At 36.3% G+C, this 27,938-nt stretch overlaps 2 protein-coding genes across 4 annotated transcripts in view; one reads left to right on the plus strand and one right to left on the minus strand.

The window, feature by feature from the left end:
- Positions 1-2,011, minus strand: part of SPATA6L (spermatogenesis associated 6 like) — a 63,037-nt gene extending 61,026 nt beyond the window's left edge. The window contains exons 1-2 of one of the 2 annotated variants that reach the window (XM_060155035.1): positions 1,467-2,011; positions 630-684 (exon numbers count right to left, since the gene is read on the minus strand). The gene's annotated coding sequence lies outside the window, so the exon portion shown is untranslated. Of the gene's footprint in view, positions 1-629; positions 685-1,466 lie in introns of those variants that run through there. The other variant, XM_060155034.1, reaches the window with a different exon arrangement.
- Positions 2,012-2,081: 70 nt separating this feature from the next.
- CDC37L1 (cell division cycle 37 like 1, HSP90 cochaperone) lies at positions 2,082-26,730 on the plus strand. Of its 2 annotated transcripts, XM_060155036.1 has the most exons (7): positions 2,086-2,368; positions 7,685-7,966; positions 10,870-10,963; positions 17,841-17,956; positions 18,319-18,441; positions 22,179-22,343; positions 26,117-26,730. In XM_060155036.1, exons 1-7 carry the CDS (start codon positions 2,237-2,239, stop codon positions 26,216-26,218), a joined length of 1,014 nt encoding a protein of 337 aa, XP_060011019.1. In that variant the 5' UTR covers positions 2,086-2,236; the 3' UTR covers positions 26,219-26,730. The 2 variants fall into 2 exon arrangements, with proteins under 2 accessions (XP_060011020.1, XP_060011019.1); XM_060155037.1 differs by lacking the exon at positions 22,179-22,343 and having other exon boundaries at positions 2,082-2,368.
- Positions 26,731-27,938: the final 1,208 nt, after the last annotated feature.

The following is a 27,938-nucleotide window of genomic DNA, read 5'->3' on the forward strand; positions in this document are numbered from 1 at the left end:
GTTCTGGCCAATAATATATAAGGGGAAGTCACTGGAAGTTTCTGAGAAATGTTCTTCAAGTAGTAAAAAGCCACAAGTGAATAAAGCTGTTTTTGGCTCCTCTCCCTTCCTGCTTTAGCTGCTGTCATGTTTTCTCCTATGGCTTTCACTCTTAAACTCAAAAGGTTCAGGCACAGTGCTCCTCAACTTTTATTTGTAATTAGTTACTAAGGTATAACGTATAGTCACTGGAAAATACCGGAACAGCATAATACAGGAAAACTAAGAGTAGAAAGTAAAGATGCTCAGTGATTTCCTTGGCAGTCCGGTGGTTATGACTCCCCACTTCCAATACAAGGGGCATGTGTTCGATCCCTGCTCTGGGAACTAAGATCCCACATGCTGCGGGGTACGGCAATTAAAAAAAAAGAAAGAAAGTAAAGATGCTCAGAAACTTTCCTCCCCAGCCTTACCCACTAGGAGTAATCATTAATAATTCTTGTTTACTTTCCAGGAATTTTCTATCACATGTACACACACACACACACACACAGAACTGTTTTTACACAAACTGGATTACTGTCTCTCGATAGATACGTATAGCTATATAAATATACATATAAGAAAGTAAGTTGCCTTTTTTTACTCACATTTTGGAGATATTTCTATATCAGCACAGTTATATATACTTTCTGCTTTTTGTTCCTTGCCACAAAAAAAAGAAAAAAGAAAAAAGCTGCAATAAACACCTTTGCGGATAAATCACTAGTTATTGGTGCAAAAATAACTGTTGGATAATTTCCTGGTAGTTAAATTGCCGAATCAAAGCACTTAAACCTCTGATACTGTCAGGTTACCCCACCCGAAAGATTACCCAAATGACATTCTAACAGCATCTCCTCACATCTTGCCTACACTCGGTATCGACAAACTTCAAAAGATTGAAAAAACGGCGTCTCGTTATTTTTATTTGGGTCTCTAATTATGAGTAGGGCAGCAATGCCTGATTGTTAAACGTGCACGTTTTGAAGTCATACGCCCTGGGCTGATCCTACCTCTTCCCCTTAAAATGTGTGACCTTAGGCATAATGGGGTCTATTTCTTCTTCTCAAAAAACGGGATAATGAGAGCACAAATCTTTACGATTTAAACGAGATACGTAGAAATACACTGAAGCCCTTCCTACACATCCGCTATTAGTGGTACTGTATTTTTTTTATAATTTTTGAACTTTATTTATTTTACACAGCAGGTTCTTATTAGTCATCCATTTTATACACATCAGTGTATACATGTCAATCCCAAACGCCCAATTCATCACACCACCACAGCCCCCCACCACCACTTTCCCCCCCTGGTGTCCATATGTTTGTTCTCTACATCTGTGTCTCAATTTCTGCCCTGCAAACCGGTTCATCTGTACCATTTTTCTAGGTTCCACATATACGCGTTAATATACGATATTTGTTTTTCTCTTTCTGACTTACTTCACTCTGTATGACAGTCTCTAGATCGATCCACGTCTCAACAAATGACCCAATTTCGTTTCTTTTTATGGCTGGGTAATATTCCATTGTTTATATGGTACTGTGTTTTTTAAATTCCTGCTCCTTCCAGTACTCTATCTTTGGCATACTCTTCTTCCCAGCCAAGTTTCGCAGAATCCTCGTTGCTCGTAACTCAGAACGAGAGAAAAGTTGTCTCTGTTTTTAAAATTTCTCTCCACTTCAACTGCCGCCACCCTCACCCCCGCTTCAGAAACTGGTTTACATATCAGTAACGAGTACAGGAATGAATTGCAGTTTTTACACAATACGCAGTGGACGACAACACTTGGTCCGAACACCTCCCGGCCCCTAGGACCCACCGTTTACTGCGTAGGAAACTCCAGACAAGTATTTAATACTACATGACCCTCAGCGCCTGGAGGGTAAACTGGCAGCACTGAAAGGCTTCAGAAAAAGTAGTTTTAAACAAGAAACCATTCCAGACCCACACCCGCCTCCCAAACTCCGGGACGCACCTCCCTCGACCTACGCCTTCCTATACGGAAGTGACGTAACAAGCGGAGTACGTCTTTTTCCGCCGTCCGCCGGTGGCGCGGCACAGGCTGGCGCCGGGCGTGCGTCGGCGTCGCCGCCGGCAGAGGGATTCTGGGTAACGGCCCCCCCGGCTGGGGCGGCTGGCTCCGCGCAGTAGGTTCCGCTCACGGGAAGTCTGTTGGCAGTGGGGATTGTAGGGCCGGGGGTAGCCGGACATGGAGCAGCCGTGGCCGCCGCCAGGACCTTGGAGCCTCCCTCGGGCAGAAGGTGAGGCTGAGGAAGAGAGTGACTTGGACGTGTCCCCCGGTTCTCCTCGCTACCCGCAGCTGCCCGGAGGCGGCACCCAGGTGAGAAGGGGCCCGTGTTCTGCGGGGGGATGGAGAGGAGCCGTCACCAGGCCCCCAGAGCCCTCTGTCTCTGCGACCCTCTTCTGTGCCCTGTTCTGAGCCCCCACCTCCCCCTTCTCCCGACCCCGACTCCCGACCCCCAACCTCGGGCGTCGGGAGCCTGAAGCCATCCCATCACTTTGTAGCATCTACTGAGGTCTTCGAAGAGGGTCTGGCCATATAGCCCCAACCTTCACCTCCACGCACACCTTTTCACCTTGGCTAATTCCTCACCCTTGAAAGAAGTTTCTCCCCTCCACCCGTCTTCTGACGATACCCAGATTTGAGACAGCTCACTCTATAACATTGACCCTTTGTCCTCTTGTGCCTGCTCTAATCCGAGCACTTTATTCTTTTGAAGGCACTAATATTTGTGCACAGTTGATGGGAACAGTGAATGGTTGTGTTTCAATAATTCACTGAGCTCCTGACATAAAGATTTGAGATCCAGTTTATTTCACTGACTTTTGACATCTGAGCAAATTCTGTAAACCTTGCTATTGATGCTGGCGTAAATCTCGCCCATTCGCGTGGCCATTTTCCCCTTACGTTTCTGATTTTAGTTTTGCTTCACACGATTCTTCAGTAAAAATATATAGGCACACGTTTGCCTTTTCCTTCAGACTTCTTCCTCAGATTCCTGCCGCTACTTGTGGTTTTCAGCCCAGCCTTCTTTCCTCTGAAACTTATCCAAATGTGATATACTGCCACTTAGGATTTTCTTGGTCCTATCTTAGGGAGTGCTTAGGTACTCATATCACCTTGTCCCGGTTTTTCTCCTAACCTGAGTGTTTTCGAAGTATATTTCAGGAGCACGGACTAAACACTAATAGGTTCAATGAAATGGATTATAGGTATTTGCCTTCTAGGCTTCTTGCAAAATGGGATCCCCCAGGGCTTAACTGAATTAAAACTGTTTTTCTCTAGACTCATCTTGCTAGCTGTTAATGAAAATGAGTGATTTAAATTGTTTGCCAATAAGTGTAGGGTCATCGATCCTATGCCCAGCTCACAGGGTTGGTTGGCTGCACAGAGAAAAATGCTGTTTCATAACCACAGACTGTACTTCGGCCAGCCAGTCACTGGGAAAGTACAAGACATTTTTTTAGGAGGACAGAATGAGAGTTGATAGGTTGGTAGTCACCCACTAATTATGGATCACTGGTGTCATCTTTATATACAAAATGTGTTATATAAGCACATAATGAATGTGTTACAGAGATAGAAAAAGAATGAACAGCAGCTGCCATTGTCAGTTTTGAAGGAGTATAGAGAGGATAGAAAGGTCTCAAGAATTTCACTGCATTGTGGTTGAATATAAAGAGTAACCTAAGAGAAACTGAATTTTAAAAATAGCTGTATATTAATTTATAAGCTTATTTAGCTGAAAGGAATTTTAGAAATGATTAGGCTTAAATCCTACATTAAAAGTGATTTCCCTGAGGCCATGTAGCTAGGCAGTGGCAGAATTAAAACTAGAATCCGCTTCTGACACCTAGTACAGTGTTTTTTCCCACCTACTGTACTGCCCATCCTGTGATGTAATGTAAAATTTTATTTGTCTGAAACTAACTTTGAATGGTACTAAGATTTGCAAAATGATTTCTAATCCTAAATTAGTTCATGTGTTTATAACAAACCTACTTACTTGTCTTGCTGGATTTAAGTTTTAGAACTTAAGTTTTTCTTTTGGAATATTTGGAAAGAATAAAATATTTAATTCAGTTTATAAACATTTTATAATCTTTATAAAAACAGCCTTGGTGTAATTTTACCAAATATAGGGAAACTAGCTATATTAATGTCATGTGTGATATATAGTTCTGAGATCCAGTTAAATGCAGTTTGGAACTTAGAGATCCTGTTTGGGAATTTTTTTTATGTAAAGTTACATTAGTAGACCTTAATGCTAACAGTTCTTTTTTCAAATCTTTGTTTATTAAAATATAATCAATCATCTCAATACATGTTGGATAGTTTACTCAAATGCCCAAACATAGTCTGTGTAGTCTGTGCAGAAGGATATAAACATAAATCATTTTTAGAATTTAGAAATAAGATTTCTGTGTTTGATTTGAGAGGTGATTTGAGAATTTGCTCCCGCATAATTTGACAATGCAAGATATTTCCATTTGTCCTTACCTTTCTTAGTATTTCTTTGTCTTTTCTTACAAAATAAATTATATAGCTTCATTTTTCTCCTCTTCCTAGTCCCTTTTTAAGCATAGCTAGTCTGCAGTTATTCTTAACCCTATTCTAAGGTAGCAAAAAGTAAAAATAAATACCTTACTTGGTTGGTTAGGACCAAGTGGTATCTGGGCTCCAAACCTGCTAAACAAGTAAAACATCTGAATAGCAAGTGTCCACATTCCCTCCAGTAGAAATCTAAGTTTGCCTGAAGACTTAGCTAAAAAAGAAGCCTTGCATGCTACTTGTCTTAGAATTCCTAACCACCACTAGTCTATTCCAAGAAGTCGAGTCGTTTATTCATCTAAGATTTATTGCATTCTAGCCCCTCAAGAAGCTGATAGTTAAACAAATAAGCACAGTATTGTGTGAAAACACCACTGTAGAAATATGCATAACTTGGGTGGAGAGGGACAGGGTAAGAGGGAAGGGACATAATGCTGGAATCTGGGATGGAGATAGGAGGTTTAGGGATGGGGGAGTTGTCACATTGAATGGGGTGGAGGGGTGGGAAGGGGATGTAAACAATAAGCAAACAAGTAGAAGAGTGACTAGGACTGAGTCTAGAGAGATAATAGGAAGTGAGATCATGAGGGACCATGCCATGCCACAGAGTTTGCGCTTTATCCCAAGACTCTAAGAATCAGTAAAATTATCATATTTGTTTCTTGGAGAAATCACTCCAAGTCTAGAAGAGTAGAGAATGGCTTGAAATGAGAAAGAGTATATTTATATAATTAAAGTGTGAAATTACAAGGGCTTGAATAGTGATGCAGATAAGGGAATAGATTGGAGTAAAATTATTCTGAATACCTAGTTTGAAATTGATCTACATTTTGGCTAAGAAATCATAAAGAATGTGCCTTTAGCTTTTGTTTGATAGAACTGAGGAATATAAGGAATTAAACATCCGTCACGATGCTTTACATGTGGTGGTTCAACAAACGTTAAAAGTGGGCTTCCCTGGTGGCACAGTGGTTAAGAATCCACCTGCCAGTGCAGGGGACACAGGTTCGATCCCTGGTCTGGGAAGATCCCACATGCCGCAGAGCACCTAAGCCCGTGTGCCACAACTACTGAATCCTGTGTACCCAGAACCTGTGCTCTACAATAAGAGGAGCCACCGTGATGAGAAGCCCGCGCACCGCAACGAAGAGTAGCCCCCGCTTGCCGCAACTAGAGAAAGACTGCACGCAGCAACGAAGACCCAGTGCAGCCAAAAATAAATAAATAAAATAAGTTTATTTAAAAAATTTTTAAAAATAAATGTTAAAACTAATTACTGTTGATTCTTAGTAGAACAGAGTCACCACCTAACGAAACTTAGAAGCTTTTGCACAGCAAAGGAAACCATAAACAAGACGAAAAGACAACCCTCAGAATGGGAGAAAATATTTGCAAATGAAGCAACTGACAAAGGATTAATCTCCAAAATTTACAAGCCGCTCATGTAGCTCAATATCAAAAAAAAAACAACCCAATCCAAAAATGGACAGAAGACCTAAATAGACATTTCTCCAAAGAAGATATACAGATTGCCAACAAACACATGAAAGAATGCTCAACATCATTAATCATTAGAGAAATGCAAATCAAAACTACAGTGAGATATCATCTCACACCGGTCAGAATGGCCATCATCAAAAAATCTACAAACAGTAAATGCTGGAGAGGGTGTGGAGAAAAGGGAACCCTCTTGCACTGTTGGTGGGAATGTAAATTGATACAGCCACTATGGAGAACAGTATGGAGGTTCCTTAAAAAACTAAAAATAGAACTGCCATACGACCCAGCAATCCCGCTACTGGGCGTATACCCTGAGAAAACCATAATTCAAAAAGAGTCAGGTACCAAAATGTTCATTGCAGCTTTATTTACAATAGCCAGGACATGGAAGCAACCTAAGTGTCCATCAGCAGATGAATGGATAAAGAAGATGTGGCACATATATACAATGGAATATTACTCAGCCAGAAAAAGAAATGAAATTGAGTTATTTGTAGTGAGGTAGATGGACCTAGAATCTGTCATACAGAGTGAAGTAAGTCAGAAAGAGAAAAACAAATACCATATGCTAACACATATATATGGAATCTTAAAAAAAAAATGGTCATGAAGAACCTAGGGGCAAGATGGGAATAAAGACACAGACCTACTAGAGAATGGACTTGAGGATACGGGAAGGGGGAAGGGTAAGCTGGGACAAAGTGAGAGAGTGGCATGGACATATATACACTACCAAACGTAAAATAGATAGCTAGTGGGAAGCAGCTGCATAGCACAGGGAGATCAGCTCGGTGCTTTGTGACCACCTAGAGGGGTGGGAGGGAGGGAGACGCAAGAGGGAAGAGATGTGGGGACATATGTATATGTATAACTGATTCACTTTGTTATAAAGCAGAAACTAACACACCATTGTAAAGCAATTATACTTCAGTAAAGATGTTAAAAAAAAAAACAGAGTCACCAGGGTGTACCAGTGACTTTTTTTTTTAAACAACTTTGTCTGTTTTGATTAGGATTAAGTTAAAGGTTATCTATCTGATGTAGTCAGTTTTAAATAGAAATTTCCAATAATAACAACTCAGATTACCAAGGATTGGGATAACACAGAGAGAAAATAGAAACCAAGAAGTGATTACTTCTAAATAAAAGGTTCTTTGAGTGAAGAACTTGCAAAGCAAAGCTCTATAGAGGTCTGCTTTTCACCATGTTGAGTGATAAGATGATGAACTAGATTTAAGCTTTTGTTCTCATTATTCTGTTTCAGGATTATGAAGACTATAAATCAAATGTTTGTTGAGGTCCCGCTGTATGCAGGACACTGTGCTAGTTGCCAGGCTTTTTGTTGCTGTTAGTTGTCAGGGAAGAGGCACAAATTAACAATGAAGCTTAGAGTCTAGTTGATGAAACAAGGTCTATAATATAAAACTCTTAACTGCAAACACAGAAGGCTGGATACCTGTGTACCAAAAACATTGTACAGAAATCCGTGACTAATAGAAATTTGAACTGTGCTACATAAACATACCTGTTCTGTTGCCTTCTTCATTTCTTAAAAATACTGTTTTGTTTTGTTTTTTAATACAGATATATAGCCATGGAATTGAAATGGCTTGCCAAAAGCAGAAAGAGTTTGTGAAGAGCTCTGTGGCGTGCAAATGGAATCTCGCTGAAGCTCAGCAGAAACTTGGTAGCTTAGCACTGCATAACTCTGAGTCCTTGGATCAGGAACATGCCAAAGCACAAACAGCAGTATCAGAACTGAGGCAACGGGAAGAAGAATGGCGGCAGAAAGAAGAGGCTCTAGTACAAAGAGAGAGAATGTGTCTGTGGAACATGGATGCCATTAGCAAGGATGTTTTTAATAAGGTACTCTCTTTTATTGGACCATAATGAAAGAAGGAAAGACTGAAGTGTTTGTACAAACCAGTTGTGCATATCTGTTAACAAAGCAACAGAATCTTATAAACAGTATTCAGTGTTGACAGTTTAGGAAAAGTGATTGTTACAGAAATGTGTTATCCCCAGTAGTGTCTAATGTGGGTAGTCCTTAATCCAATTATATGGCTACAGCATAGCACACTGAATATAAGCATGGGTTCTGGAGTCAGACTGCCTCAAATCTCAACTTTTCACAGGCTGGCTTTTGACCTTGGGCAAGTCACTTCTCTAAGGCTCAGTTTCATCAACTATAAAGAGTGGGTATGAAAACTAAATAAGGTAACATCTTAAAAGTAGATAGCATGGGGTCTGGTATGTGGTAAAGTTCAGATGTTACCAGTGCTTTCTGATGTTGCTATGCTTATCAGCTTGCTTTCAATTTTGTAACACTAATGTATAGTTACTGGTTTTATCAAATAAAACAAAGTCTCTCACTGTTATTTACCAGTATGTATTTAGTAAACCTCAGACAGTAATCTGGTCTTAGTGTTACAAGCATTATTGCTGAAAGGAGTAGTAAAATACTTTTGCCAAGTTAGTTTATTAAGAGCGGTCTTCTGTTTCTCACTGGATTACGTATATAGGCCTTATTCTTTGACTTTTGTATCTGAAAAAGAAGTGGGCAATGAAATAAAGTCATTTTCATCTAATGTCTAAAGTAGTACTCTTTCTATTTGTACTAAACTTAACTCTCAAGACTTAGGTATGGACTGCTCATTCTTGTCTAAGTCCGCATTCAGTTTATCTTTAACCGTCATTATTCTCTACACGTAGTGTGTAACACTACTTGTTTCTGCTCTGGCATCCACTCTCAGCACTCCCCCCGAAGCACCTTTAATTTCCTTCCCCTGGACTAGCTCTGGTCCTGCTACAGCAATAAGTAATACACACAGGTAAATGTCTAGTACCACTAGCCCTATCAGTACTTCTTTCTTTAATGGAGATAAATTGTAAGAGTACAACATGCTTCTTGTAAAAAACAAAAACGTAAACCTGTAAAGTAGAATTGAAAGGCTTCCTTCATTTCCATTTCCCAGAGATGACCACTGTTAACAATGAGTCATATCTTTCTAGACTTTTTCTGTGATTGTACTAATTTATATATTTTTCTTTCCCCTCAACAGAATAATTCTTTCACTGAATGACTCGCTGTCTCTGTATATGTTGTTCTAAGGGATGTGTCATCTTAAATATTACTTTATTTCTGGTTTGCATTTATACCCCAAAACTATTTAAAATAGTTTTTTTATTCCAGAGGGAATTGTCAAAACAATGTTTCTTTGTTTATAAAGTTAATGTCTCTTCTGTTAACACAGTGGTCACAAAGAAAATATTTTTGTCTCTTCTTTTAATTGTTTTTTTTTAAAGTTGGATTCTAACATAGCTTACATTTATACCACAAATTAATTAGGACTCTCTTTATGTTCCAGTCATTTGCTCAAAATCGTACATTGATTTTGTCTGGGAGCTTGAGACTTGAGAGGACTGGTCTAGGTCTGCGCTGTCCAACTTGATAGCCACTAGCCACATGTGCCATTGAGCACTTGAAATGTGGCTAGTCCGAATTGAGATGTGCTGTAAGTGTAAAATACACGCCAGATTCCGATGGCTTAGTATCAAAAAAAGTACAATATTCCATTAATAATTTTTTTGTGTTGCTTACATGTTGAAATGATAATATGTTGGATATGTTGGGTTAAATAGATATGTTATTAATTTCATCTGTTTCTTTTGCTTTTTAATGTGGCTGATAGGAAACATTAAATTACATTTCTGGCTTGGATTATATTTCTATTGGACAGTGCTGGTCTGGGTGGAGAATATATAAAGAAAAAAATGCTTTTATTTTGAAATATGTAAACTTGTGTGTTTCCTGATTGTAAACTGTCAGAGAGCTAGTTTTCAATTTTCATTTTTGGCAGTGATGATCTCAAGGTTTAAACGTGATCACATAATGTTCTGAGAAATTGTTCTGCCAGTTTTTCTGGCCAGATAAAAACTTCATCTTCGTCTGTTTTATGACTTATTTAACTGAAAAGAAGCACTTCCTTAATAGAAATTTGTACTTGATTTCAGAATCGAACTGTTTAGCCTCTCCTAAAAAAAGTTTACAGCAAAGGTCTGTTTTAGGTTTATGTCTTATCAAAAATTTTGTTGTAAATATACTCTATATGCTTTGAATTTCTGAGTTTGTTTCCAGCAAGAACTCCAAAGATGACAGTAGAGCTGCAAATATTTGATGGAAATGAATAATGCAAAACATAAATTATGCATGTAAAGGATCTTTCTATACCTGCCTTTGATAGGGAAATTCAGTTTTACAGAAGAGTTAATTCATTTGTTTTTCTCTGTTGATTTCTAAAATAATTGTATAATTTTCTACATATATATCACTTTAAATAAGACTAATGAAACTTCATTACAAGAAAATTTTAATTTTTTTTTTTTTTTTTTTTTTTTTTTTGCGGTACGTGGGCCTCTCACTGTTGTGGCCTCTCCCGCTGCGGAGCACAGGCTCCGGATGCGCAGACTCAGCGGCCATGGCTCACGGGCCCAGCCGCTTCACGGCATGTGGGATCTTCCCAGACCGGGGCACGAACCCGTGTCCCCTGCATTGGCAGGCGGACTCTCAACCACTGTGCCACCAGGGAAGCCCAAGAAAATTTTAATTTTTAACAGAGTTTTACAGATGAATTTAATGATGTAATATGAGTTTACTACATCACCTTTTTATAGTGTGTATGAGAAGGATTGCTAGGCATTCAATAAGTGAGAAAGAAAATCCAATTAGAATATAAAATCTGATTTTAACTTCAAAATTTTTTCCTTAGAGTTTTATTAATCAGGATAAAAGAAAAGAAACAGAAGATGAAGATAAATCAAAATCATTTATGCAGAAACATGAGCAGAAAATCAGACATTTTGGTAAGTCTACTACTTGAGTTTCCTTCTTTTGTAATGTTTGGTATCATAAATATGTGTACAAAAGGTGGATTTATAAAATGGGGACCAAAAAGAAGACGAGTGACAAACTCCAGTTGCATAGCTGCTTCTGGCACAGTTGTATAGCTCGTTTTAGACTTTTTTTTGGTCGTAAAAAAATAGAGTGACAGAGTAAACTGAATTGTGAAGAAAAGCAAAATTCAATCTATTATTATATAATCCTACCCTCTAAAACATGGTCTTTTTTACTACCTAGATTCTTTCCATTTCCCAACTAGTCTTTGCTTTTGTCTTTTTTCATCTTTGCTTCCTTTGTATCTGCTTATTTTATGGTTGTAAGATTAGCATTCATTTTTTTCAGGTTTTGGATATGATGCTATACAATTTATGTAGATCCTTCAACTGTTATTCAGATAAATAATAAGTAATAGAATATAATTTATAATAAATAGTAAGTAATAGAAATACATATACAAAGAACTGAAAAATAGTTTTCTCTGTTGGGGAAAAGCAGTGGGATGGGGGTTGATTTTAGTGAAGGCTTCCCAGAGGAGAAACGTCTGAGTTAGATTATAAGGAACATGTAAGAGTTCTCCATGTAGATAAGGGAGGCAAGGCAACAGCATGTCCAAAGGCAGAGTCGGGAAACAGTATGCTATGTTCTAAGAATTATAAGCAGTGACAATACTGCTGGAGTGAAAATGCTACTGGGAAGTATATATGTGTCAATTTAGTAAACATAGTTTTTATTTGGAGTATGTTAATAAGCTATTTAAATGACATTTTGAGACCTTTTTCCTATTGGTGTTTCTCTCCCAAAGTATTTAGAATTTCATTCATCCTTATGTCAGTATAACGGATACTACTTTAGATTTTTTCCCTTTTTTTGCAGTTTATTCATAGAATTATTTCATAAAGTTTATTCATAAAATTTATTCATTTTTCTCATACTTTTTATTTTTAAATAAATTTATTTATTTTATTTATTTTTGGCTATGTTGGGTCTTCGTTGCTGCGTGCGGGCTTTCTCTAGTTGTGGCGAGCGGGGGCTACTCTTCGTTGCGGTGTGCGGGCTTCTCGTTGCAGTGGCTTCTCTTGTTGAGGAGCATGGGCTCTAGGTGCACGGTCTTCAGTAGTTGTGGCTCGCGGGCTCTAGAGCACAGGTTCAGTAGTTGTGGTACACGGGCTTAGTTGCTCCATGGCATGTGGGATCTTCCCGGACTAGGGCATGAACCTGTGTCCCCTGCATTGGCAGGCAGATTCTTAACCACTGCACCACCAGGGAAGCCCTCATACTTTTTATTTTTAAAAAGTGAAATAAGTTACGTATTCTGTTTAATTCAAGAATAGTGTCTGAAGAAGTAAGCGAAGTTTATTTTTGCAAATATTATCATTCCAGTATTATTTATAATAGAAAAAATGGATATACAGTCATCCCTTGGGTAGATGTTAAAATCTTTAAATAAGCGGACCCCTGAATTATAAGAATAAAAAGCAAAAATTTTGTAAATGCATCTTAGTTGTGATAATGTGAGTTGCAGCTCCCACCTACAGCCCTTATTTCCCAGGCCTGCGCGTTCTGTAGGAAAAGGAGTACCATGTACTGATTACTCTTTCAGAGCATGATGCATCTGGTAGAATAGCATCCCTCAAGGTGCTTTCACACAGCTCGCATTCTGTAGGCCAGTTGCTTTGGAGCCATGGGAAACCTAGTGCATGTAAAGTAGTTCCCTCACTTTTGCTATAAACTGAGTGCTGTGGTCAGAAAGAATATTATTTGGGAAAATATCCCTACCTCACTAGGTGTAGTAACCCACCTGGCACTATAATTATGTGGGTCTTCAATAAAACATTTCACTATCCTATAAAACCTACTGCTTCTGTGTAGTAATGTTCATAAGACCAGTGAATTTCGTGAGCCTGTTGTCTTCATTTCTTTTGCTGTAAATTGAGTTTTGGGGTCAAGAAATAATGTGGTATGGGGAACAACTCATTTAGTAAGACCACAGATGCATTACTGGTAGAAGCATGGCAAAGAGGGAGGGCAATACCAGATCTCAAATGGTCTTGTTCAAGTGAGGAACCACTGGTCCCTCCAAAATGAAACGGGACCAAGATTATCAACCTATTACTTGATGGTTGGCTGGTCCTTCCAGCTTGATGGTTGGCTGGCCTTTTCAATATTGAGGTTTCAGCACTGGTTTCTGCTACTGGTAAATTAGGTATTCAGTGGCTAACCTGGAATACCCTTGATGAAGAGATCCCATGCTGTTGAATCTCTGCATAATCTCAAATATACCACCATGACTCCTTAGTTTATAAAATATTGTACAAACAATCAGATGGCTGTGGAAATATGTGACTAATAAACAGTTGTTTTGCCATTGCATGAGTGGGCTTCCATGTCTCATCCTTTAATACTAACCAGAGCCTTACTGTCTTCAAAGCCAACCAGACCTGACAGCCATTCCCAGATTCACATTGTGCCTGTTTCTTAGTGGAAATACACTTGACTTTTCGCTTTGGGCAAGATATCCTACTTGCCACAGCCCATTGGATCCCCAGAAATGTTACTAAGGTAGTAAGTAGGCTCCCAAAATTTTCCTGTGTTTTTATTTCCCACTTTCTGGCATGTTTGTTTGTATCATACCGAGACAAATGGGATACCTGCTCCTTCTTGCTCACCAAGTTCCATCAGAGTGCAGTAGACCAGTTTGCAGTCATGTGGGATGATGAGATAGTCAAAGTCTCTGGGGACTAAATTATGGCACAGAGTTGATGGAGAGACCTGAGGCAAGACAGTGAAAGTTTAATAATTGTCCCACCTGGGTGGAAGCAGATGTTTCTGGAGTTGTGTGCTTGTTGTAATAGAGGAAAAAAAGGCATTTGTCAGAATAATGACTACATTCATATAATCCTTTGAAGTAAACGCATTTGGAATAGCAGCTGTGATTAGAGCTTCTAGCTGGAGGCTTTCCAAACTTGGTTTGCATTCCAGACTCTTGGAAGACATGGGCCTAGAACATGGGAGGTTGTGAAGGGCTGCAAAGCCTTGACACTGTACTACTTTGTGGTCTCATGCATATGTATATTCTTCAGACTTCCTCCTAAGTTTCCCTTACGGTATCTTTTGATATTTTTTGACTGTTTTTCTTATATTGCTTTTATTACCCCTTGTAATTAGATGGAATTTACCATCTAATGATTAATGGTACAACCATGTCATGGAATATTATGAAGTACTGATTTTTTCCCCCATATTTATGTTTACTTATTAATTTAGTTAATTCATGTTTTATAAATATAAAATACCAATTTAGAAATAAAGTCTGTTTTCTTTTAAACTTCACAGAACAGTTTTCTTCAAAGTCACATGCATCTTTGACATCACTGTCTTTATGATGATCAGAGCTGATTTTTGGTGATCTAACACAGTTTTTCATGGCACATCATCTGTTCACTTCCAACCAAAGTTAGCTGTGATTCAGCATTTTTTTGAATCTGTGTGGGATGTTGCCACTGGAGATTTTGTTAAAAGCTGTAAATATTTGCATAGATACTATGTTAGAATCAGTTGTGCTGTAGGTGGATATTCAGTCTCTTCAATGTAATCACTTACATATTGCTTTTCAAAAACACATCAGTATCCTATTTTTGAAAAACATTTAATAAAAGTACTCTTAGAATGTGAAGTGAAATGAGTAGGAAATTAATATGTATGATATGATTCTAATTTTGTTTCTCTAAAAGTCATTAAAAAATAAGCCAGAGGGAAAAATACATCAGAATGTTAACATTGATTACCTGTTGTAAGCATTGCAGGTGGTTTTTATTTTCTGGATTTTTCGAATTCTTCACAATGAATATACTTTATTTTTATAATCTGAAAAAAATATTTTTAAAGAGTTTATCCTAAGAATTCAAGGATGGCTTAACATTAGAAGACTCATTAATGTGATTCACCATATTAACAGATTGCAATAGCATAACCACAGGACTTAGTGATAAGTTTGATGTGGGAGGAATGGAAATGTCAGAAGAATCTCTGAAATACCTGATTGGGTGACATGGAACCTAGGAAGCAATGTAGATGGGCAGGGAGAGAAGAATGGGTTCATTTTCAAATAAGATGAGTTTATGTGCAGGCATGTAGGTAGAAGTAGCTGTCTGGTGGTAGGTGATTGGGAATACAGGAGATCTGGAGCTCAGGATATATTGAAAAATAGGTCATATATCATTCATTAAGAAGTTCACAACCTAGTTGGGAGGTTTTTGGTATATTGACAAATTAAGATACTTAGTATAATTCAAAGGATTGAAATCTTATCATTCTATCAGTATAATGAAAAAAGGAAAGGGAAATAAATAATGAAGTGTATTTGGGGACCATTTTAGGAATCAGATGGAATATTGAGAGCTAAAGGGTGGATTGGGATTTAGACATTCACCAGAAAAAAATATATGGGTGAAGATACATAATTAAAATATTTTAATTTGTCAAAGTAAGGTTTTTCAAGCATTCAGAGAAGTTGGTTGGCTAGTTTAAATGACTAGATTATCCTTAACCAAAAGATTAGCTTAGGGCTTCCCTGGTGGCGCAGTGGTTGAGAGTCTGCCTGCCGATGCAGGGGACACGGGTTTGTGCCCCGGTCTGGGAAGATCCCACATGCTGTGGAGCAGCTAGGCACGTGAGCCATGGCCACTGAGCCTGCGCGTCTGGAGCCTGTGCTCCGCAACAGGAGAGGCCACAACAGTGAGAGGGCCGCGTACCGCAAAAAAAAAAAAAAAAAAAAAGGATTAGCTTAATATTTGATGGATGAATGAATGAATGAATTGTTCATATTGTGTTAATAATACCTAGTATTTATCAGGTGTTTACTTTCTGTCAGGTACTGTTTTAAGTGCTTTATATGTATTAACTCCTTTAGTCCTCACAAAAATCCTATGAGTTATTTGCTGTTTTTAGCCCTCTTTTACACATGGGGAAACGTAGGCATAGAGGTATAATAGAACTTGCCCAAGGTGTGGTAAGGCCAATACTTGAACCTAGGCAGTTTAGTCCTAGAGTCATCATGTTAGATTGTGTTACTCTCCATTTGATTTTAAGTTTCTTTATAAATTCCAAAGTAATATGTGTACTTTCTGGTATGTTCTGTTCCACTAAGCCATTGATTCTCTTGATATATTTTGTTCATAAAATTCCACACTCTTCCCACAGAGGTCTTAATGGACTACCTGTAATGTAACTTCTCAATTTCATAATAATTTAGTATGCATTTTTGAAATCAAGTATTGACAATTATTTTTCAGATAAAGAAAAGCTATGGTCATCCTCAAGTGTTAATTTTGTCTCAGTTATTAAGTAGTTTAAAACCTTTAACGTTTAGTGACACCCTTCTTCACGGCCCCTACAAGTGTCACTAACCCTTTCGTATATATCTTTCCTGCAAAAGAAACCAAAATGGGTAGGAATTTGGTGCCTGAGTAAGTCACAATGCTGCCCATGGAGAAGTAAACGGAGAAGCAGTGATCTCTCTGAATGGTTGATAGAGTTAAAAATATTCCCTCTTCAGAAGTTTAACAAAGCTAAGGCAAAATTGCTTTATAGGATTTATTTTATGGCTTCAGATATAAGAAATAGAATTATGCTTTCTTTAGCTCTGACCACAGAAATTATTAATTAGATTCTTTATATAATTTGAGAAGTAGTTTAAAGTAACTTAAATAATCATTGTTTCTCAAAATTTAAAATGACCTAGTCACTGTATCCAAAGTGTTGGGGAAGTAACTCTCTAAAGCTTGTAAAACTCTTTATGAGAAAATGCTAAAATGCTTTTTTCCAATTTTTTAAATGAGGAAAAAAAATCATTATTTTTATTTAATTTCCATGTGTTGCTGTGTATTTCTCAGAAAGACATTTGTCCTCAGTTTTGTTTTTACTTGTGTTCTGATGTGGAACTTCAGAAGTTCATTTTGTGTCTAGAGGAAAGATTTATTGCCAGACTATTGAGATAGCCTTATAAAATTTCCATGATGACTCAGTAACTTTCTTGGTTGGACGAGTCTAAATAAAGCTCAACACTTTGCTGGTTCTGTTAATTACTTGGGTGGTATCAACTTTTTGACCAAATTTCTTAACTAATTTGGGTAAAGATGACAGTACACCTTTAGTAGTATTTGGACTGGTTTGGTATTCTGAAGCAAAATGGCAGCTATTTTCAAATATGCTTAACTAATTTTAAAAAGATTTTGTTTTCTATGTATAAACAGTCATCATGACTAAATGTTAACATCACTAAAATGGTTAGAGTATATTTACTATTATAACACTTACTGGATTGGTTTCCCATGCTGTTGACATTTTACCATATTATCTTAGACATATTTTAATAAATTAGAAGAAATGTAGTTTTTCTGAATCTTTTATTAAGTCTTTGTTTGCTCAGTGTAGTTTCTTGAGGTTTTGCTTTCTTATGCATCTTTCTAACAGAAAAATTTGTATTCTCTGAATAAATAATATTGAATCTCCTGAAATTATCTGTACTTACTTTAGCCTAGAATGACCAGGAGTCTCTATTTGCCTGGGACTTCGGGCATTCCCCAGATGTAGAACTTACGGCTTTAAACCAATCACCCTACTTTAGCCTGACATTATTTGAAATAAAGTTTGCTATGAATTTTGAAAGCTATTTCCAATATGCTGGGTATTGCTTTCTTATTGCTCTTCATTTGCTCTTTTACCATAACATACTGCTATGGTAATGTGAGTTGTCTTTAAAGAGAATCATTTTAAAATACCATTTCTTTGCTTACAAGAGGAAAGTATTTGACATTCATGGTTTAATTCTTTTTTTTACAGGTATGTTAAGTCGATGGGATGATAGTCAGAGATTTTTGTCTGACCATCCATACCTTGTATGTGAAGAAACTGCTAAATATCTTATTTTATGGTGTTTTCATCTAGAAGCTGAACAGGTATCATGTGAAACTTGAATTTCTGGGAACATTAGTGGAATTCTGATTTACTTTTTTCTTTTGTTTTTTCCGTTACTTTAAATGAAAGTAGGAAGGTCATTAAATGAAATTATAATTTTGTTTTGTTTTCACATCTACTTGAGCTTACTGTTGGAATTTTTTTTAGTTATTTCAGTTAGCATAGGGAAACTTGTTTCCAATGTGCTTTCCCTGCCTGCCTGCCCCCTCACCTCTCTTGTTCCCATGTGTTGATACTATAAACCTTTTTCTTTTTTAACCTATTTAAAAATCATATTTTAAAAATCCAAATAGTAATCACAATATTAAATATATTTCTTATAATTTTAATCTGTTACTTTCAGAAAGGGGCTCTGATGGAACAAATAGCACATCAAGCAGTTGTAATGCAGTTTATTATGGAAATGGCCAAAAACTGTAATGTGGATCCAAGAGGATGTTTTCGCTTATTTTTCCAGAAAGCCAAAGTAAGTAGCTATTTGGTATTGTTAAATGGGAAGGCTAGGTTTTAGCTGAGACCTCTTTTAAGGTCCATACACATCAATGGAAGCCATCCAACCAGGATGCCACAGGCTAAATTCTGTAGATTTTATAAGGAAAAGAAAAATTATATTGTTGTTTTCATGCTAATATAGATTTAAAGGAGCTATATAAGAAGCTATACTATACAGCATGTATGTGAAATTGAGAGCCATTCACATGAATGTATGTATTCAGGAAAATTAGAGGAATGGTTAAAAAAAATCTGTAGTACACAGAATATTATGCAGCCATCAAAATTATATTTGTGAAAAGTTTTTAACCTGAGAAAATGCTTTGCTATAAAGTCAAAAGAAGTGATACATGTTTATATATACAGGATGAAGTCAGCTATATTAAAGAAAAATAGGTATGTCTAGAAAGATTAAATAACATTTCACACTCACTAAATTTACTAATTTAAATTATTACTATAATTTAAAAGTTGTACAAGAAGTAGAGCAATAAGAATTCACATGCACTGACTCTAGGAGTATAAATTGGTATAACCTCTTTGGAAAATTTCCTTGTAAAGTTGAACAAGACAAGTGCTTACAGCGAGAAATTCTCCAAGGTATATACCCTAGAGAAAAATGTCTCAACATGTGGTCCAGGGACACTTGAGGGTTTTCAAGACCCTTTCCATTAGTCCTGAGTCAAAACTATTTTCATAATAATACTAAGATGTTATTTGCCATTTTCACTCTCATTCTCTCATCAGTGTACAGCATAGATTGATACAGAAGCAGATGTGTGAATACAGCTATCTTCTGTTAAGCCAGACTTCTCACTAAATTGTTTTGAAAATAGTTTTTTTTAAAAAAAGTATGTTATAAATGTTAACATGTAATGAGTTTGTTATTATATTTCAGTTAATATATATTTAATTCCTCAGTTTTAATTTCTAACACATAAGTATTGATAGATATAGCCCGCATAAACAGGAACTCTTTAGGTTCCTCAATAATTTTCAAGAGTATGAGGGAGTCCTTTGACTATAAAGTTTGAGAACTGCTGCCCTAGAGACACTCATGTATGTGCTTAATAGAATTGTTCATAATAGCAAAAAGTCTGGGAACAACCCAAATGTCTGTTAACAGTAGAATGAATAAATCATGGTATATTCATTTGGTAATATACTAATCAGCATTGGCATGGATAAAAAGACAAGAAAGCAAAAAAAAAACAAGTCTTAGAATGATATATCTGGTATCATTTTTTTAATTTTATATTTTTTATAAAGTTCAAAAACAAGCAGAACTAAATATATTGTTGATGATACATAAATTTTAAGCAGTAAAACTGAAGAGGCAAAGGAGTGATTAGGACAAGTTACAATAATGGTAACCTCAGAGAGAGATGGAATGCTCTTTGAAACTCATCTCTAAGATACTAGTAATGATCTATTTCCTAATTTTTGTGGGTACATAGTGGGATTTTTGCCCAATAAATTGTACGTAAATATTTTACATGCTCTTTTTTGCATATATGATACATTTTAGCATACACAGTTAGAAGTTAGAAGGAAATATACCGAAAGTTTAATTTTGATTATACCTGCGTCGTAGAAGTATAAGTGATTTCCATTTTCTTTTTCATATACTACAGTCAACATATTTCCTTTTATAGAGAAAAACATTGTGTTTTTAAAATAAAAAAAAGTAGTGTGGCAGCAGTCCTACCTTCTACTTCTACTGTTAAAATACAAAATTTTCCCAAGACAGTAGTTTTAATGAGTAAACAATTTTTTAAAAAAATAAACTTATTTATTTATTTATTTTTGGCTGTGTTGGGTCTTTGTCGCTGTGCGCGGGCTTTCTCTAGTCGTAGTGAGCAGGGGCTACTCTTCGTTGTGGTGCGCGGGCTTCTCATTGCGGTGGCTTCTCTTGTTGCAGAGTACAGGCTCTAGGTGCACAGGCTTCAGTAACTGCAGCACGCAGGCTCAGTAGTTGTGGCACCCAGGCTTAGTTGCTCCACGGCATGTGCGATCTTCCCAGACCAGGGCTCGAACCCGTGTCCCTTGCATTGGCTGGCAGATTCTTAACCACTACACTACCAGGGAAGCCCTTAATGAGTAAACGATTGAGTTGGTATTTTAGTTAGGCTTCTGATGACTATTCTAAATTTTCACTTGACACATAGGCATTAAAAAAAAAAAATCATACTTTCTTTTTTCATCTTACATTAATGGATATGTTTGAACTAGTGCTTAGTAAGATAATGGAACATAGTCAAACTATATGTATCCTTGAAATTTACTTTGACAAAATAGAACTGAACAGCTATGCAGTCTTAGATCTTAACATTGTGCTCTTAATAATTTCTTTTAAATTAAGGAATAACTTTCATGAGGTGCTTGCTTTGTGCCAGGTATTATTCTAGGCACTTTACATGGATTAACTCATTAAATCCTCATAACATTTTATAAGGATTTTTATTTCTTTTTTACAAACGAGAAAATTAACATAGAGAAACTGAGCAAGTGACCCATAGGTTGCTTAATAAAACAAAAATCAATCAAGTCTCTCTAGATCTAAATCCCTAGGCCTTAGGCATGAAGTAAGGTCAGCAGGTGTGTCACTTGATTCCTTTAATGGTTTGCTACATAACCATTTCAGAAGGACTACTTTTGGATATGAAGGCTAACATTGCATGTGTCCACACGAGTACCATATATTGACTAAAGTGAAATGCTATAATATAATTAAAGAAATGATTCCTAAATTCTTAAACAGACAGAATGGCAGCACAGAACATTGTCTGCATTATTTGTATAGATATTGATGCTAGTAACTAATCCATAGGTTTTAATCCAGTTACACAACGTAAACTACATTAAAGAAAGAAATCGCACTGCAGACGAATGGGCCCATTGATATTCAGGAATGAGACTTCGACAAAATCTCTTCCACCACTTGAACTTAAATTCTGTGATCTATTGTGTAGGATGTGCTCTGTGTCATTTTTTAATCTGCAAAGGAAATGTTTATAATTGGAGGCTACTGCCAAAAGGATGTTTTGCGTTAAGAATTTTGCTTTATATTATATACACCTTGGGAGAGAATTCCCTTCCCTCAACATAACTCATCGTACTTTTTTCTTTCCATAATCTTGAAAAGAAGGTACTTCCTTAACTAAAACACTAAGGTATTTTCATAACGAAGTTGAATGTTGAGTTTAATTGGCTTTCATGGCTTTTACAAATAGGGATTTTAGGGTCAGAGAATTACTAATAACAATAATAGTGTTTCCTCATTAATTGGTAGAGAATTAGAAGGTTTAAAGAATATCCCTTGGCTGTTGCTTGGCAGTGGGAAGAGGAGAGGAGAAAATGAGAGGTTAAATGAGGACTATTTTGGATCCTGTCAAGAATATAGATAAATCAAGAGAAATACAGAGGAAGCCTACCTTCTTTCATTTTATTAGTGTGTATGTGTAAAGACGGGTTGTTTCTTATTAGTTTGTTTTATTTTGCTGAAGCAGAGGGAAATGGAACAAACCAATCTTTAATATTCATATGAAACAGGCAGTTTTCAGAAATCTGACAGAGATCTTGGTGGTTTCTACGTTGAAACTATTCACCTCATCTTTACTTCTTCCACTTCAGGCCTAATATATGCTTGCTAGAGTTTACTCTGGTCTGGAAGTCTTGAAAAACACAGTCTTTATTTTTTGTGTTTTCTAGGCAGAGGAAGAAGGTTATTTTGAAGCATTCAAAAATGAACTTGAAGCTTTCAAGTCAAGAGTAAGACTTTATTCTCAATCACCAAGTTTCCAACCTATGACAGTTCAGAATAATGTTCCCCATTCTGGTGTTGGATCTATAGGTTTATTAGAATCCTTACCACAGGTAAGTTGGAAAAGTAAACATTTATTTTATAAATGTATTAGTTTACATAATTTTTGTTCTTTTGAACTTCTCTTTCTTCTTATACATTATATATGTGTGGTCATTTTAAATATTCTTGCCTCAAAAGATAACTCTGAGTTTCATCTCATGCCATGTTTTAGCATTAAATCTTGTTCATCTCTTAGGTATTTAGAGAGATACCAAATTCCACTCCTTTAAATACAGAAGGGATGAGGACCACCTAAGCATTCTTAAGGGCAAGTGTTACCTATTGATCATCTCAATCATAAACTTCTCAAGATGGCTCCTGAGGAACATCTCCATTCTAAGTAGAACTATACTGTTAAGATTTATTGAGATGAATTAGCTTCAAAGCATATGTCCAAGTAGCAACCAAGATGATCTGTTGCATGAGTTTAGTAGTAGTATCTTTTTGAATGTTGGTGTTGCCTACCAGATGTAACATTTTACTACAAATTAATGTAACTTATGCTAAGCTGTTCTTTATGGTAATATTGGCCAACTCTTTGAGCCCCTTGGAAATCTGCTATTAGAATAAGCTAAAACCATGTCACTAGTGTGAAAGAATTTATGTCAAAGAGGAGGTTGGACCACAGGTCTGCCTGATTCTACTTAGGATTACTGTTTTAAGTTATTAAAAGTTACTGCCCATTTTGGTTCTAGTAGCATTTAAATTGAACCAGTCATCTCTCATTTCTCATTTTCAGGCCCTAAGATTTTAGGAACAGCTTTAGCCAGTTTAGCCTGTTGCCTACACAGTGAAAGGGAAGTCTCACTCAAAAGGCAGTGTGGGGCTTCCCTGGTGGTGCAGTGGCTGAGAGTCCGCCGGTTTGTGCCCCGGTTCGGGAAGATCCCACATGCCGTGGAGCGGCTGGGCCCGTGAGCCATGGCCGCTGAGCCTACGTGTCCGGAGCCTGTGCTCAGAGTGGTAGAAATTGAGATTTTCAATATCTTGACCTTATGTATCTATAATTTCACTATTCTGGTTATATGTATTGTAGGCCAAAGGGACAATTTAAGGAAAGCAATTGATCACATTCAACTCAGCCAAAAATATTATTTTCAAGGATAGAAATAATTAAGATCCGATTTTTAAATAATTAGTAATGTTAACCCTTAGTTAGACATGTAAGCAATATTCTCTCTCAATTTGTCCTACACATTACCTCTTAATGCTGTTTAAATAAAATGAAAATTTTCTCTTCAGTTCTGTGAGAAATAGCCCATAGGGACGCAGTCTTTCCAAAGGAATTTTATGACTAAGTCTCTGTAAGTTCAACATATAAACCTCCTAAAACTAAGGTGTTACATAATGAATGCAGAGGAAAAGACTTTTGAAGGATGTTGTTGATTCTAAACGTAAGAGGGAAAAGATAAGATTTCAGCTAGATCCACAGAAACACTGTTATTTGAGAGAAGGATAAGATGATAGATAGGATAAGATGAGAGACAACCTGAGGGACTAAGTTGTCAACTGAGAGATTTGGAAGAAGAGCTTAACCATAACAATAACATCCCATTTTTATTATATCAGTTTATAAATTGCAAATCACTTTTACATGGTGTCTCATTTAATCTTCTCAAAAATGCTGTGACACATTTTCATTCATTTTATGGATGAATAAACTGAACCTCCTGGAGGTTAAGTAATCTACCTGAAGTCAATACAGTTAGTGATGGAGCTAATATGCTAATCCTGGATTTCTGTTCTACTCCATTGCTCATTCATTCTCCTACATCAGGGGTCCTCAACTCCCGGGCCGTTGACTGGTACCGGTCCGTGGCCTGTTAGGAACCGGGCCGCACAGCAGGAGGTGAGCGGCGGGCAAGCGAAGCTTCATCTGCTGCTCCCCGTTGCTTGTATTACCGCCTGAACCATCCCCCCACCCCTACCCCGGGCCAGTGGAAAAATTGTCTTTCACAAAACCGGTCCCTGGTGCCAAAAAGGTTGGGGACCACTGACCTACATCATAGAATATTGTTGAATCATATGCTAGAAATAGGACAAGACACTCAGTTGTGTGCTCTTGGGAGGAACTGGTCTCTGGGACAAGAAATGTTTTGAGTATGTTATTAGATGAGAATATAGGGTAATCAGTGGAATTTAAGTGTACATTAGGTTAGGTATATTGATTGCTTTTTGTTTTTTTAAGTCTCCTCATGATGATGTCTTCATTTCTTAAGGAGGTGGGTAGATGAATTCTAGAGAATCTCTTTAGCCAGTTCTAATACTCAAAATTCTCCATGAAAATCTGGAGCCTAGTCTTAATAGAGAGCAATTGTAAGCTCTGTTCTGAAGGCCTTTGGAATTGGGCCTGGATGGTCAGAAAAGATCTTAGCACTCTGTTTCTTTGGAGAATGGGATAATGTAACAAGATTATTAATAATTTTTTATAAAACTTAAATTTGGATAACACTTTAGCTTTTAATCTTTTTTTAATTGACAGCAGTCTCGTGAAATAAGCCAAATACCATTATCATTAGCTTTGAGAGAACTAAACCAAGGCCTCTTGGACAGAGATATAAGTAACAGTTACCTTAGGCTTATCCTGTATACTAGCTTTTAATGTTATTAAATTTTGATGAATTATTTTCTCTTTGAGGATGGCATTATACTAAGTGGAAGAGGCAGGGTTAGAACTGAGGTCCAAAGTTATTTTAGTGTTCCAGACCTCAGTCAGTTATTTGTGCCACTTCCTTCATAAAAACCTGATTGAGAATAATCCAACTAACTTCTGGCTTACTTTTTGATTTTTACAATAAAAGAATCACAAAGTATTGTACTTTATTAAGGAGACCTTTTGAAAACCCTGCCTCCCTTTGGTATGGGGAGGTTTAAGATATCTATGCCCTGTGTGGACTGTTTTCCTCATTGATGTTTATTAAATAAGATAAACAGATGAAAGTAGGTGATACATAATAAAACTCTAAGTATGAGCAGATATTCAGAACAACTGATAAAACTGAATTCTTGGGGAAGAATTTCCTAAAGTCCTAGGTCTTAAGGGCTTAGGTCTCTATTCATGATGCTGTAATAATAATGGGTTTATTTTTGCATTTATTGAATAAAGTTTTCTGTTCCTAGTTTTAGAAATGAACAAATTAGAATGTTTTTGAGTTCTGCTGTTTAAAAAATAAACAAAACCTAAATTAAACTGTTCTTTTGTTTTCAACTTTTTAAATACGAGTCTAAGTACCTTTCAAAAGATTAACAATTTCTCACTTGGGTTTGTTTTAACCTTTGAGAAACCAAAATAGACTCTGAAGATAGCTATAATATTTACTTAGTAAATATATTTTTTCCTTATTCAAGTGTTTTTGTAATTTTAGTATTTACTGTTATAATTAGTAATCTTCGTAATACGTATAATACATTGCTGGCTTAAAGCCATGTTTATCTTTTAAATTATCAGTAGCTATGTACATATAATCATATGGAAGATATAGTCTTATACGATTAAATAATTAAAATTATAGAGTTTTGTTAAACAGAGGAAAAAGGTAGTGTTTATTACATTTCTATTTTTCACATACATCATTCTCTCTTTATCACATCTCTTTGGATTAAGTGGTAATAATCTATTTAATTTTTTTCTTTATCTTCTTGGGTTTCAACCCAAGTCTGACTTCAAAGTCCATCTTTTTTCCTGTTCTGCTATACTGCAGAGAAATAGAGAATGCAAAACTGAATATGCAACTGCATATACTGGCATAAAACTGATTATCATTCATTCATTCTTTTTTCTTTTCAGAATCCAGATTATCTTCAGTATTCTATCAATACAGCTCTCTGCAGTTTAAACTCAGTGGTACATAAAGATGATGATGAACCCAAAATGATGGACACTGTATAATTTGGTTAAGACTGCTGAAGCCAAGTGCTATTTTGTTACAAGAAAGGAAGAACTTGGCTATTTTCTTGACACTTTTATGGGTGCTGCACTTTATTTTTGTTCGGTTTTTGATGGGAGGGAAAACAAAGAGTACTGAAACGTTTTGTAAAATTTTTTTCATGTGCTGCTAGGTTTTTTTTTTTTTTTTTTTTTTTCTGAAGAGAGGAGTGGTACCACATGTTGCAAGAAGTCAAACTGGACATTATTTTGGTTTTTTTAGCTACTAAATTTGCCTTTTATCTTATTGTTCTCAATTTTGGAATCAAAGTATGAAAATCTGCACAAATGCAATGTTTACAAGAACTGGTTGATTCTAGGAGGCATCTGCTACAGTCTTTTTATATGGATATGTACATGTCCTACTCTACAAAAATGATTAAAGATAAAAATGTACTTGTATCCTATTGCTAATTTAGCTGTCAAATCTGGTGTTTCATCATATTAAAAGCAATAAATCAGTAGTTGATAATCTACTTTACTAAGTAAGCGGGGTGGTACAAATTAAAACAAAATATTTCTCCTTAAAATAATATTACATTTGTTTTTTCGGCACCATCAGTTAAATCCTTGACTATAATATCAATTTTATATAGATACTAAATTTATCCCCAAGTATTCTCAGAACTATATTCCTTAGTAGTTCATTTTACCCTGTTGACATTTTAATATTAGGGTTATATAGTGATATAAAAAGTGATAAAGCTAATACAGATTTTTTTTTTTTTTTTACTGAGAGGAACTTCAATCTCACTCTTAATTTCTTTATTTGACATAGTCTGGGATCTCTCAGGGAGCAAGTTTTAAAAGAATACTAATGGCCTGTAAGAACAAATAGGGAAAAATAATCTGATTTTTAAAATTGTGGTTATTGTTTGTTTTACTCTGATATGGCCCAAAGACTTTTTTAAAAAGGCAAGAGAAATCTTTTGGAGCTAACTACATATTTCTAAGAATTTGGTGATCCTTACTGGTAATGATGGCTTTTACTACATTTGTCATTCCTCTCTTTAGCTCAGTTACCATGGAATGCTTCTGAGCTTTACTACTTCCTATATAATTCACTTTAAATATGCCAGGATATTTGATTATTCATTTTATTTGGAATGAGATGACAATGTTAATTATTCTGTCCTTATTATTTGAGGATTAACCTTCTGACTTATAGGAACATGAGCTTTGATTTGAAACCAATGTAGTCTTTGGCTCAGTCCCATTGAGACTAGTAGCAAACATTTAGAAGATGACTAAATGGGATTTGGACTACGCGTCTCAATTTGAGAAGCCAGGTAACGCCAAGGGACCCACATGGTGATCAGACCTGTTATCTTGGCCTCATTTGCACCTTGTTTTAACTAATCTGAGGTGATAAGGCACTTAGTACCCATAGAAATGGACTGGAATTATTGAATCTACGTATGTAACATCACAATCTTCCTGGTTTTAAGAATAAAGCTGTTTTTGTGCTTTTGATATAAATACATACTCTATAATAAAATGTTTGACTAATTTATGTGGTAGTATTCATCAGCCTGAATTTTTTTTTAACCAATGACCTAGTTATAGAAGTTTTTTTGTTGTTGTTTTCTGTTTTGGAGCAAGCTCTTGCTTTTTCCTATCAAATGGAGAATGAACATAGGAATAAAATCCCCAGTTTCACAGAAATGTAACTTGAACCATTACT

Source organism: Lagenorhynchus albirostris, chromosome 7 (genome assembly GCF_949774975.1).
Source record: "Lagenorhynchus albirostris chromosome 7, mLagAlb1.1, whole genome shotgun sequence".
In the NCBI taxonomy this organism is placed as follows: domain Eukaryota; kingdom Metazoa; phylum Chordata; class Mammalia; order Artiodactyla; family Delphinidae; genus Lagenorhynchus; species Lagenorhynchus albirostris.

Bases quoted from the DNA above. Each gene is read 5' to 3' on its own strand.
- CDC37L1 (XM_060155036.1), top strand. From the start codon at position 2,237: ATGGAGCAGCCGTGGCCGCCGCCAGGACCTTGGAGCCTCCCTCGGGCA. The intron at 17,957-18,318 runs GTATCATGTGAA...TGTTACTTTCAG, and splicing joins TTCATCTAGAAGCTGAACAG to AAAGGGGCTCTGATGGAACA. The intron at 18,442-22,178 runs GTAAGTAGCTAT...TGTGTTTTCTAG, and splicing joins TATTTTTCCAGAAAGCCAAA to GCAGAGGAAGAAGGTTATTT.